Here is a 14,536-nt window from a genome sequence, read left to right as displayed (position 1 = left end):
ACTGGATACAAACCGACTAAGTTTTAGTATATTACATAACAACCCAGGAAATTATAATTTTATACATACACGATCACTAAAAACAAAAGTAATATTATTAACTATTCTAAATCTTCCAACAGTATGTGTCTATATTGGATCCTTATTACCTGCAATAGTTAAACACTGAGAGGGATAAGCGGTGACGCTTTGTGAGTTCAAAAATAGATACAATATAACGTTATACCATATATATACCAATATGACAGAAGCAAAGAGGAACAAAGAACAACAAAGGCAGATGAGTATCATATGTCATGCTTTCCATATTAACAAATAATATGATTTAAAGATTTACAATCAATGAGATACAACAATTTCAACTTGATATACATCAATAAGACTTTAGCCCAAGTGGCACAGAAAATAAACTATTTATGAATAAACATTTTGCTAGAATTTATAGGCTTTCAGCCCTATCCAGCATTCTGCCAGTGCCAAAGTGATGCTTACTCATACACTTCATGGTCAAAGGCTACATACCAGTACCCAAGTGATGCTTAGTCATTCACTTCAAGTCAAAGGTATAGCACATTTTCATAAAAACACAGGAAAACATATTGAACATATAACACATAACATACAGTTGTTCCTATAATTTGAACTCACCGTGAAATAACCGGAGGTTAAAATAGTAATTTGGGCAGCACTTCGTTCCTATAAATAATTTTCTTCGATGAAAACCGGGAGCTTTATTAAAAACCGGGAGTTTTTATTGAAAACCGGGCCTTGCGAGGGTTGAGCTTCAAACCGAAAAGATAAATTTCTCGGAGTCTTCGGGCACTTCGGGACGTTTTTCAGATGTTAGATATGATCCCGGGGCTTCAGGGGGTTAAAAAGGGGCTTAAAATAAAGTTTAGTGTGAAAAAGTATGGAAAATACCAACCAAAACCGGGAGGGTTCGTACCTCCCTTATATAGTGTGCGAGGGCTCGGACCGAAGAGAGAAGAGAGAAACGAGGCAGATGCGAGGCGAGGGGGAGGGGTACGTGGCTCGCATGCGAGGGGCCAGGTGGCTCGCTTTGGACGCCTCCACCATGAAGACACACATCGGTCTCGGAATGGGCCGCACATCGGATGAGTCAGCAGCTTCGGACACAGGGCAGCATGCGAAGATCCGGATGACGTGGCTGATTCTAGGCCTTGCATGCATGCGAAAAATCTTGGATTTTGTGCCCTAACCTTAAAAAATTCATATCTTTTGCATACAAGCTCTGTTTTTGACGTTCTTTATATGCATGCATAGGCGAGATTATACTCTACAACTTTCGTTTAGACTCCATCAGTTAATTTTGATTTATTTTTAATATTTTTATTTTTAACAGACCGGGATAGGAAAATCCGTTAAAAATTCATAACTTCTTCATCTGATGTCCGTTTTCGTCTGTCTTTTTACCGTTGTACTACTATTGACGAGACCTTCGATTCTCGTTTAGGTTGTGTTGGCTAAAAATCACTCGATCTTTATTTCGAGTTTTTAGCTGTATACTGCTATACTGAAACTTAGAAAAATCATAGTTTCATCATACGAAGTCAGATTTGGACGTTCTTTTTATGAAAATTCTCGGTTTAACGAATACTACGACTTTAATTTAGATCACTAAAGCTAAAAAGTAGTTATTGAAAACTCACTTTTTACGCTAAATAGTGTTTTGCCGGTTTTGTCGCGGATCTTCGATTGATTATAACTTCTTCGTTATAACTCGGATTTCGATGAGGTTTTCGCCTAAATGTTTCTAACGAAATTATCTACAACTTTCAATAACATTACTTGTATTTATTTCCAACTTTATATTTTCGTTAATTTCAATATTGACTTTTGATTGGAATCTCATAAGACTTCCAATACATTTCTGGTGATTCTAAACATAGTTTTACTTTAATTCTCGTAAAAACTATCTTGTTAGAACTCAACGCTCAAAAACATATAATATTATTCATTTTAAGCTAAGAAGCTTTACAAAACACGATAATCGAACAAGGTTATTAACGTGTATGTTACAAATACCTCCTCCTTTTGAGGATTTCGTCCTCGAAATCAAAAGGATTAAAACAAATGGGGATATTTCGTTCTTATCTCATTCTTATTTTCCCAAGTATAATTTGGGTCTCGATGATGTTTCCAATTAACAAGCATCAACTCCACTTTTTTATTACGTAGATTAGTCGTTCTTTCGTTTATGATCTCTTCAGGCTCTTCTACATATGTTAACTTATTATCCAGTTTCACCTTGGATAACGGAATCGTTTCATCATATATGCTCAAACATTTACACAAATAACTTACATGAAACACATCATGAATATCTGCCAAATCTTCGGGCAATTACAAGCGATATGCTTGTTTACCAATTCTCTGGATGATTTTGAAAGGACCAACAATTCTAGGACTTAGTTTTCCTTTCTTCCCAAATCGTATAATGCCTTTCTATGAGGATACCTTCAGCATTACAAAATCAACCACTTGGAATTCTATGGGTCGTCTCCTCTTTTGTTCATAGGACTTTTGTCGATCCTGGGCCGCTTTCATTCTTTCTCGTACAATTTGAATCTTGTCAGTGGTGTCTTGAATCATTTCGGGGCCTCCAAGGATTTTCTGTCCTACATCACGCCAACATAATGGAGTACGGCATCTACGTCCATATAGTTCTTCATATGGTGGCATTTTGATTGAAGCGTGATAACTGTTATTATACGGAAATTCGACAAGAGGTAAGTACTTATCCCAGTTTCCACCGAACTCCAAGACACATGCACGAAGCATATCTTCCACTGTTTGGATTGTTCTCTCCGTCTAACCATCTGTCTGGGGATGATAAGTTGTGCTAAGAGTAACACGAGATCCCAATTCACATTGCATACTTGCCCAAGAATGAGAAGTGAATCTAGTATCACGATCGGAAGTAATTCTTTAACGGCACACCATGTTTCGCAATAGTTTCATCCAAGTATACTTGTGCGTATTTCTCTATTGGATCTGTTTCACGTATGGCAAGAAAATGTGTACTCTTAGTCAGCCGGTCAACAATTATTCAAACTCTATTATTCTATATAGTAGTTTTTGACAATTTGAGCAGCACTAGACATAAATTCGGTTCAGAATTCTATTTGCCTATCCGGGGTAGTCTAGGCTAATCATCGGGAAAAGCGTCAGGAATTTCATTAACAACGGGAACATCATTTACAGTTTTCTTCCCCTCTTTTGAGATATCAACTGTATAGGCTAGATAAGTAGAATACTCCTTCGATATAAGTTTACGCGTTTCTAGGAAAGAAATTATTTTTAAGATTTTAAGTCTTTGTTCACCGTATACATAAATAGGATTATCTCCTTCAATAGGAGTGTGTATTATCTTTTCGTAATACAAGAGTTCTACGTGGTTCTTTAATAATCAATCCATGCCGAGAATAATATCAAAGTTGGGCAAGGAGATAGAAATCAGGTTAGCAAGAAAACTATAACCTTCAATTTCTATGACACAATCTCTATAGACTTTATCAGCAAGTAATGATACACTTCCCATGGTATCTAAATGAAATGATTGGGCGAATGTATAATAAGCAATTTGAAAAGAATGCACAATTTCATGAGACACAAAAGAATCTGAGGCATCAGAATCAATTAAGATGTGAACAGGTCTAGAATTGACGAGAAATGAACTAGTCATAACATTTGGGTCCTTGCGTGCCTTTTCTATGGTAATCTGAAATGTACGGACTTTAACTAAACGATTGTCAAACTCTTCAAACTTCTTAATTGATGGCGGTGCTCAACTTTGCACTCGCTCTTCGTTCTTTATTGGGCTTTCGGTCCTAATATCCGAGTTAAAAACTCAATTCTCAATGCAGACTCTTGCTCCTTTTTAAATTCGATTTATAGACTCAACCCAAGATAAGGTCTTCACTTTGCTACAACAACAACACGAATGGTCATATTCTAATGACCTTTGATTTCATAACGCAAAAGAACATACAATGAATCATACTCTTATTTCTATTAGTCAAACACTATCATAGAAGAAACCTTCCTTCATGTTCTAATGTGATATAATATCTTCATAACTAGTATCATTTCTAGGTAATAGTTGCTTAATCCCTTAATTAAGGTTGTTATACTTTTATCGACTACCTCGACCATCTCCTTCTTCAATCTTCCTACTGAAGTTTCATCGCTACACAAAACATGGTTCTCTGAACTAATCAACTTACTTCGCAGATTTATATTAATCGGACTCAATTCCTTATGACCACTAAGGTCTGAATGAAAATCATCTTCTTAGTCATCACCGAAACGAAGGTAATGACATACTCGAACAAAAATGAAATCAATTTCTAGCTTCTTGGTCACCTTGTGACTTTCCCTGATCCAAGTGTGAGTCCTGTGCTTCCAGTAGTATATGCCTCTACTACTATTCACACCTACTCATACTCGTCCCAAGTATTGTCTCGCAGTTCCCAAGTCACCATTCAAAAGTTTTCACAAAGCAACTTTTCACACCTGAGTGTGTTCAAACAAGTACATACAACAATTTCTCTTAAACTCAACTAGGGATTTCACATTTCTATCAAACATATCTTGGATTTCTTAACTTCACCTTCTAGAATTCTTTTATGCATAAGCTCGATCTAACATATCCTAATATTTGTCTTAGGTCCATAGAAATTTCACTTCTAAATTCTTCATATAAATTCTTTCTCGGGTAGTGTCTACTTTACAAGACACACTATACCAGAATTTACCCTAGTAGTGTGGAGACAAGCGATCTCCAACTATCTGCATCATTTCCTAACTCATGCAAGTCACCATGCACATTTATTCATTTCATTATCCTTTCATGGGTGTATCTTTTAAGTATACTTCATAGGAATCTATCCTAGGAAGTCTGCATTTTAACTGCATCTCAGCATGATCTACTAGCTTCGACTTGGTTCTCTATCATTCCTAACAACAACATCTCTTCTCATACAACACTATTAGTGTATATTTTCTTCAACTATATACTCTACCTTACTCTGACTAGTAAGTCATTCAGCCTAACTAAATGAATCATTTCACCATCCTAATCAAGTATGTTAAAGTCAGCTTAACATACTATGGAACTTTTATAAGGATGTGATAGAAGTCAGTTGTCACTCGGTATTATTAAATACTAAGTCTGAGCATCCTGTATAAGCTCTTAACATACTACTCGAACTGCATACTACATCACAATGTTAGGCAAGGTCTCGGCCTATTGAGTTTGAAAATTTCGTTAGCCTTTCCTTTGATCTTCATTGAATTCTTCTAAATCTTGCACAACACCAATTTCGATATTGTCGAAGTATTTATCACCATATTTAGTTCTTCTAACTCTGTAAGCAATCACTGCTTCAATCTGGTCAGCGATGGAACAACTTCATGGATTACATCAAAACATTCATCTCGTCTGAATATACTTTGAACACACAATATTCCTCCAAAGGTGTTATTATTTCATCATACATAGTTTGAATGTACAACACCACTCTATAGGTATTAATACACTATTTACGGTATCACTTGATAGATTTTATTTTACGATATTCTTTGACTGTTTATTTATGAAGTTATCGATGTCAACTATCGTGAGTCTCCTTATCATCTCGAAAAGTTTCATGCCGATGGAATAGAAGAAACAGAAACAGTTCTACCGACACGTGGATGCTTCGAAAGAGTGACACCACGTATCTCCAAGTCGTGCTCGCGCTTTCGGGTATTCTATTTATCTTTTAGCACATATTAGCATATAAGGCATTTCCCTTAAAGCATGCTAGTGCACACTATAGCAAATGAGGTATTCAACCTAAAGTACACTAGGTACACATCGTACCATCATTACTTAGCAATTCAAGTTTAAGCCTAGAAATCCTTACCATTCCTAGTTTGCTTAAACTAATGCTTTAAAATTTTTGAAGTAGCTTAATACTTTAAAATATTAAGATTTATCATTATCTAATATTCCACTTAATTCTTTTCCCATGGTTTGTATCCATATACTCCTAATGAATCCGTTCATATATTGAACTTCCGACGGTTTAAGTCTACATACCAATCTGTGGTATTTAGTTCACTTAAACTACTGCTCTGATACCATGATTGAGAGAACCCCTCTCTAAATATACATCATATTACTCCAAAACATGCTACATGCATATTTATAAACAATATTTTACATTGATAGTTTAATTACAAAAGACTGGATACAAACCGACTAAGTTTTAGTATATTACATAACAACCCAGGAAATTATAATTTTATACATACACGATCACTAAAAACAAAAGTAATATTATTAACTATTCTAAATCTTCCAACAGTAATTTGGGCATCACTTCGTTCCTATAAATAATTTTCTTCGATGAAAACTGGGAGCTTTATTGAAAACCGGGAGTTTTTATTGAAAACCGGGCCTTGCGAGGGTTGAGCTTCAAACCGAGAAGATAAATTTCTCGGAGTCTTTTGGGCACTTCAGGACGTTTTTCAGGTGTTAGATATGATTCTGGGGCTTAAAATAAAGTTTAGTGTGAAAAAGTATGGAAAATACCAACCAAAATCGGGAGGGTTCGCACCTCCCTTATATAGTGTGCAAGGGCTCGGACCGAAGAGAGAAGAGAGCCACGCGGCGGATGCGAGGCGAGGGAATGTAATGGGAAAAATGAGGATGTACAGTACTATTGTATAAAATAACTACTGAAGTACTAGCTACCTTAAAACCAATTAGTTAAATTAAGGTAGAATGTGATGAGGTTATAACCATGCTAATTGACTAGTATAAACACGACGACCTTCTGGCATCGAAACTAATGTGACATTTGTCACCCCTTGGCTTGCCTTCCGGACTGTAGCTAACAGTTGGGATGTAGGAATGTCAGTACCATATAGATCTATACACATAATGCCCGCTCTCCCTCCAGGAGACTCTGGTTACAAAACGCGAGATAACAAGTATATTGCTATGCCGTGAAGTAATAGTTTCACATTATTGTTATCTAGTTCTTGTTAAAGTATGTATGTTCCTTTTTGTTCTTGTTATAGTATGTATGTTCCTTTCTGTTCTAGTTATAGTATGTGATGCAGCGAACAAATGACCAAAGATCAAAACTGTTGATTCTAGAAGAATACCCAGGATAATCTTGCCCAAACCACGTTGATTCTATGAATACCGTGGGATTACTTCAAAATTCGGTAAACACACACGAAATTTTGAGAGAAAAATGAAAGTTCTTTAAACTGATCAATGACCATCCAGATTACATCAGAAAGACTTAAATAAGAAGCAGAATTTTAAAAGAAACCCTAAAGAGACATGGGCCAAACACAAACCCAAAAACAAAGTCCAAAAATTATGAAAAAAACACAAAAATGTCCATAAGTCCAATTTAGAAAGCGATTTCTTGACTCAAAAATGGGTAAGTCCCCTTTGGGGACTTATCTAGACGTGCTCCTTGCTTCAAGCTTCGATTTGACTGGTCGTAGGCCCAAAACGGAGATTCGTAGCCAAAGTTATGGCCGTTTCCGTGAAGCCCCTTTAGTCACACGATCGTGGGCCTCTAGGAACGCAAGTGCCCGATCCTCCACACTAGGGCCCGCATCATCCCCTCCTGGGTAGACAAAATTTGACCTCGAATGTGTAACAGGATCATCATCAGAAGAATCCTCATGAAAAGGAAGTAAATGTTTCACATTGAAAACATCAGAACATCGAATGTGACTTGGCAGCTTCAAACGATAAGCATTGGAATTGATCTTCTGCACAATCTCCACGGGTCCAATCTTTTTGGCTGATAGCTTGTTGTACTCACCAACTGAAAAACGATCCTTAGTCAAAATAGCCCAAACAAAGTCACCCTCCTCAAAATCAACTTGCCTACATTTCTTATCTGCATCTTGCTTGTACTTGGAGTTGGCTCGAATCAAGTTTTCATTAACAGTCTTATGAACATCATGTAGACCTTCAACAAAATCCTTCACTTTCTTTGGAACAACACAAGAAATAGGAAGCGACATGAAATCAAGTGGTCCCCGAGGTTGAGCAGAATAGACCACTTGAAATGGACTAAATCCAGTACTTCGGTTGACTGCATGATTATGAGCAAACTCAGCTTGACATAGTTTCTGATCCCAGCCCTTCACATGATCACCCACCAAACACCGCAAAATATTACCAAGGGACCGATTGACTACTTTTGTTTGCCCATCTGTTTGAGGATGATAAGCACTACTAAAGTTAAGCTGAGTGTTCACCATTTTCCACAAGCTACGCCAAAAATGACTCAAAAACCTAGTGTCTCGGTCAGAAACAATAGAAGACGGCAAGCCATGCAAACGGTATATGTCTCGAAATAATAATTGAGCCACATTAACTGCATCCGTCATCTTTTTACAAGGGATAAAGTGCACCATCTTGAAAAAACGATCAACAACCACAAAGATTGAATCATTGCCCTATTGAGTCCGTGGTAACCCCAACACAAAATCCATGCTTATATCCACCCAAGGGTTAGACGGAACAGGTAAAGGAATATAGAGTCCAGCATTGGTAGCCATGCCCTTCGAAACCTGACAAATTCTGCACCGTTTAACATATCGATCCACCTCCTTGCGCATAGTAGGCCAAAAGTAAGATGATTGCACCAACTGTAAAGTGCGATCTCGCCCGACATGCCCCTCACCATGCAACTCCTTGATGATTTGAAGACGAAGACTAGAATCGAGGACACAAAATTGATTCCCTTTGAAAAGGAAACCGTCATGCACTAGAAAATCAGACCTCCGCCTAGATTGTATATCCTGCAGAATAACAGAAAAGTAAGGATCAACAGCCAACTGCTCCATGAGGACATTCAACCCTGGCACACCAACCCTCATGGAAACTAGCAAATTACTTCTTCTTCTCAAAGCATCTGCCACCCGATTCGACACTCCAGACTTGTGCTTCACAACAAAAGTGAACTTTTCCAAGAATGCCATCCACCGCCCATGCTTATGGGACACCTTATCTTGACTTCGGATGTGCTTTAGAGAATCATGATCTGTAAACAAAACAAACTCTTTATGAAACAGGTAGTGATGCCAATGCTTTATAGCTTGGACCACTGCATAGAATTCAACATCATAAGTGCTATAACGCAGCTTTGGCCCCGTCAACTTCTCACTGAAATAGGCAACCGGTCGTCCCCCTTGACTTAGAACTGCTCCAACTCCAACCTTTGAAGCATCCGTGTGTAATTCAAAAACTTGAGAAAAATCTGGTAATACAAGAATCGGTGCTGAGGTAAGTTTCTCTTTAACCAGTTAGAAAGCCGATTCTGCCGCCTCTGTCCAAGTAAAGGTCTTCTCTTTCATACAATCAGTCACAGATGCCATAAGGGAACTGAAGTTTGGAATAAAACGCCTATAAAAAGAAGCAAGACCATGGAAGCTTCGTACTTCAGTGATGGTATTTGGAGTTGGCCATTGTCTGACAGTTGCCACCTTAGATTCGTCCACCTGTATTCCTTCACCAGAAACAACATAACCCAAGAACAAGACTTTTGGGACCATGAACTCACACTTCTTCACAGCTGCATACAAACTATCCCTGCGAAGTAAGGTCAAGACCTGTCGCACATGGATGACATGATCTCCAGGAGTAGCACTGTAAATAAGTATGTCATCAAAATAGACGACTACAAATTTACCAATAAAGGGCCTGAACAATTGGTTCATCACACGCATGAATGTATTAGGAGCATTTGACAAACCAAAAGGCATCACCAACCACTCATACAATCCTTCACGAGTCTTAAAGGCGGTTTTCCATTCATCACCTGGTCTAAGTCGAATCTGGTAGTACCCACTCTTTAAGTCCAGTTTGGTAAAGATAGTGGCACCACTGATCTGGTCAAGCAAGTCATCAAGTCGAGGAATTGGAAATCTGTACCTCACTGTGATCTTATTGATGGCACGACTATCAACACACATATGCCAAGTACCATCCTTTTTAGGAGTCAACAAAGCAGGAATAACACACGGGGTCATGCTTTCCAGACATGACCTTTTGAAATTAATTCCTCCACCTGTCGACGCAACTCTTCATGCTCCCCAGGACTCATTCTGTAATGTGGCCTATTAGGCAACTGTGCTCCTGTTTGTAAATCAATATGGTGTTGGATGTCACGTAAAGGTGGCAGGCCATCAGGTAATTCATTAGGGAAAACATCATCAAATTCCTTAAGTAAAGGAACCATAGCCTCAAGAACTTCAACCTCCTTAGTCACCTCCTTCCCTATCAACACAAAAATGCCACCTTCCGCCTCTAACTCCTCTTCGAACTGAGTAAGGGTTAACAGAGTACCCGAAGGTCTTGCAACAGGCTCCTTTGGCTTACTGGGAACCAAAGTTATCTTCACACCACCAAACATGAAACTATAAGTATTGGATCTCCCGTTATGATCTATATTACGATCATACTCCCAAGGTCTACCCAACAATAAGTGACAAGCATCCATCACAACCACATCACACCAAACATCATCTTTATATGTAGTACCAACAGAAAATGGAACAAGAGCTCATTTAGATACAGTTACCTCACCACCCTTCTTAAGCCATTGTAGCTTGTAAGGCTTGGATCTATTTTCAGTTTTCAACGCCAACTTTTGAACCGCCTCTTCAGATACCAGGTTATCACAACTTCCGAAATCAATAACGAAGGAACAAACCTTACCCAAAATAGTACATGTTGACTGGAAGATGTTATGTTTGACCCAGTCATCACCAATAACTTTCGGTGTATAACAAGAGCGTCTCACCACCAAATTCATTCATACATCTCCAGTTACAACTTCTTCTTCGAATTGAGGCTCGTCATCATACACCGGGGCATCTTCATAATTTTCACCAACATCATCATTTTGCCAATCTTCGGGCTCAGCAAACAAGTGTCGTTTACCAGCCTTCTTGCACTCTGATTGTCGGTGACCCGTCTCTCCACAATTAAAACACTTTAAGCCACTACTACCAGGCCCCCTAGGGATTGGTCCAACACTGGTACTTGTTGGCCTCTGTTGATTAGGCACAACACGGGGTACTATAACACCCGTCTCGGGACTGCCTCCAACAATGGCAGACGAAGATGAACCGCCCACCCGACGATTTTGTTTCTCAAAAACCAATGCTCGTTGGTGTGCTTCAGAAATGGATACCTGGTCAAACATATTCACAGAGTCCATGATCTGAACCCGTAAACCTCCAACATATCGAGCCACAAGTTGTTCCTCTGTCTCCTGAATATCATTTCGAGCGATTAATTGGTAGAACTCGGTTGTATAATCATCAACCGACTTCGGACCCTGCTTCAGATTCTGTAGGCGTTGGTACATCAATCGTTGAAAATTATGGGGCAAAAAGTTGGACCGCAAACACTTCTTCATCTTTCTCCAAGTCACAACCTTTAATTTTCCGAGTCTATCTTGAGTCAGTTTCAACTGTTGCCACCATGCGGATGCCCTGCCACGTAGCCTGGTAGCGATCAATGGAACTCTCTTGTTTTCAGGAACTTCTTTGAACTCAAACACTTCTTCAACTGTTGCCAACCAGTCGATGAACCCCTCCGGATTCAAACTAACCCCATCAAATTCTGGTATATCAATTCTCAATCCGGCCTCCCAACGCCTATTATCAGCCCCACGATTATGCCTTGTCTGCCTCACCGGGTTCTCATCGGAAGACGAACCGCCACCATCACCAAACAGATTCCCAAACTCTTCATCTTCCACTTGTGAGTGAGTTTGAGACATGTTTCCTCCTCGATTCATCAGTTCGACCATTCGACTAGTCAATTGGTCAACCATTTGATCCATCCTCTCCTTCATCCGTGCCATAAAACGTTGTTCTAGTTCCTGTTCATGAACATCACCAGGTGGTCTGTTTCTCCTTGGAGGCATTTTGAACCAGGAATTCGGCTTTGATACCAACTGATGCAGCGAACAAATGACCAAAGATCAAAACTGTTGATTCTAGAAGAATACCCAGGATAATCTTGCCCAAACGACGTTGATTCTATGAATACCGTGGGATTGCTTCAAAATTCGGTAAACACACACGAAATTTTGAGAGAAAAATGAAAGTTCTTTAAACTGATCAATGACCATCCAGATTACATCAGAAAGACTTAAATAAGAAGCAGAATTTTAAAAGAAACCCTAAAGAGACATGGGCCAAACACAAACCCAAAAACAAAGTCCAAAAATTATGAAAAAAACACAAAAATGTCCATAAGTCCAATTTAGATAGCGATTTATGGACTCAAAAATGGGTAAGTCCCCTTTGGGGACTTATCTAGACGTGCTCCTAGCTTCAAGATTCGATTTGACTGGTCGTAGGCCCAAAACAGAGATCTGTAGCCAAAGTTATGGCCGTTTCCGTGAAGCCCATTTAGTCACACGATCATGGGCCTCTAGGAACGCAAGTGCCCGATCCTCCACACTAGGGCCCGCATCAGTATGTATGTTCCTTTCTGTTCTAGTTATAGTATGTAAGAATGACTCATGTATGAACTGACTCATGTAAGTTTCACTGTTCTAGAAGTAGTAAGTAGTAATCCTCTAAACTATACCTATTATAGTTTACTAGTATGATTGTTTAACTATTTCTGATTTGAAGAAAAGACTCAATTACTCACCATAAGTAACTAAGTTAAGTATGTACCTTAAAAATGGGTTTATTATTCATATATATATTTAATAAGTATAACTATGATTTAACTGACATTCGGGCTAGTGATCCTACCCCAAGCCCACAACCAAACAAGGAATATGAGTCAAGGTATCTAGAAATAGTCCTAAGTCTGTTAAAGCATACTTATACGTAAATAGATAGACGAATATGATTTGATATAAAAGAAGTTTATAAGAGATTTAAAAGAGTTTTAACAAGTTTTGAGTATAAGAAATCCTTTTGGATGTTGTTTTCACATGTAAATGGTTAACACAATTTCATTGTGTTCTACTTGTATTCCCCCCTAAAAGCATTTAAAATCATTTAAAAGTGTATTTGTAGGGGTATGAACTCACCTGATTTGAGTGATTCGGATGAAAGTTCGATATAGGATGCTTGGTATGCCAAGTGAAGTCTCGAGCACAAACGGATCCAATTAAGCATATAATAACACATATATGTATACAATTAGTGTATATAACAACTAACATGTAAGGGAAACAAACTTAGGAACTAGGAAACACTTTCAATGAAGTGTTAGAATCACAAATGCATGGTTGAAAGGTGTTCACGACCAAACAAGGGGGTGTTCACAGCCTTAGAAGGGTTCACGGCCTAAGAACACATGATGTGTTCATGACCCAAGCTTGATCCTATGAAGGGTTTACGGCCAAGGATGGAGGGTTCACGGTCCTATCTTGCATCTATGAGGGGTTCACGGCCTTTGTGGTGATCACGACCAAGAACACTTGAAGTGTTCACGGCCCATCAATGAATCTATGAAGGGTTCACGACCCTATGAAGGGTTCACGGCCGTGAACTCTTGAAGATCATGAAGATCATGAAAAGGAGTGTTGCATCTAGGCTAGAATCAATTGTTTCAAAGGGAGAACAAGAAGAGGGATGAGATACTTACGTTATTGGAGTGAAAAGAGAGCCTTCACTTGATGATACTTGAGATAGAACTTGATGTTCACGGCTAGATTATGAAGAAGTGATGAGAAAATGAGCAAATCTCTTATATATAGCATGGGTTCATGGCGAAGGATGGGTTCACGGCCGTGAACCACTTTTGAAGGCGTTCCAAGCTCGATTGCAAACCACTGAACTCAAGCTAATCCATCCTAACACTCAACCCTTAAGTGTACTTAGGCTTAGAGACTCTCAAACTGGCCCTAAACACAGTAAACAGATAGCAGAAACGAGTCTGACTTTTGATTGAATTGGATAGACTTACAAGATAGAGATTTCGGGTTGTCACACATAAGAAATATAAACTAGAATCATGAACATAAGATAAATGAGAGTTAAGCATGAACCCTTCAAAACCCACAAATATCCAAGGGTTTTAGCCAAAGTTAACCAAAATAGAGAAACTAGCCACTCATGGCAACAAAATAACAATCACAAAAGTGTTTTTTGCATCAAGAAACTAACAATTAATTTGAAAGATGAGAAGAATGTGTAACAAGCTCCCAAACATCACCTCCAATGGTCTCTAATGGTGGAAAATCGAAGAATGAGCTGCTAGACCTAACCCCCCAAGTAAATGGTGAGCAAAATGACCAAAATGCCCAAAAGTGTGCAGTTGCGTGGGTACCCTTGCAAGTGTTGCACGACTGAGACTCCACCCATGCAAATATTGCTGGAATGCTATTGGCTCATTTTTCTCCACTACACACCCTACTACCCAATATTCCCTTGGTCCCTCCACACATCACATGATTCAAATTTGACCAATCATCTTCAAGCTTTTAAATATGGATAGTCCAAGCCCAAA

The 14,536-nt window shown here is 38.7% G+C and overlaps 1 protein-coding gene across 1 annotated transcript; it reads right to left on the bottom strand.

Annotated features, from left to right (window-relative positions):
• Positions 1-9,351: 9,351 nt before the first annotated feature.
• On the bottom strand, positions 9,352-11,984 carry LOC145139260 (uncharacterized). The gene is made up of 4 exons (XM_079073150.1): positions 10,869-11,984; positions 10,629-10,784; positions 9,818-9,936; positions 9,352-9,694 (listed from the first exon to the last, which is right to left on the bottom strand). Exons 1-4 carry the CDS (start codon positions 11,982-11,984, stop codon positions 9,352-9,354), a joined length of 1,734 nt encoding a protein of 577 aa, XP_078929276.1.
• Positions 11,985-14,536: the final 2,552 nt, after the last annotated feature.

Source organism: Lactuca virosa, chromosome 9 (assembly GCF_052849685.1).
Source record: "Lactuca virosa cultivar CGN04683 chromosome 9, Lactuca_virosa_CGN04683_v6, whole genome shotgun sequence".
NCBI lineage: Eukaryota > Viridiplantae > Streptophyta > Magnoliopsida > Asterales > Asteraceae > Lactuca > Lactuca virosa.
Note: the sequence above shows the minus strand (reverse complement) of the source record. Positions and strands in the feature narration are given on the sequence as shown.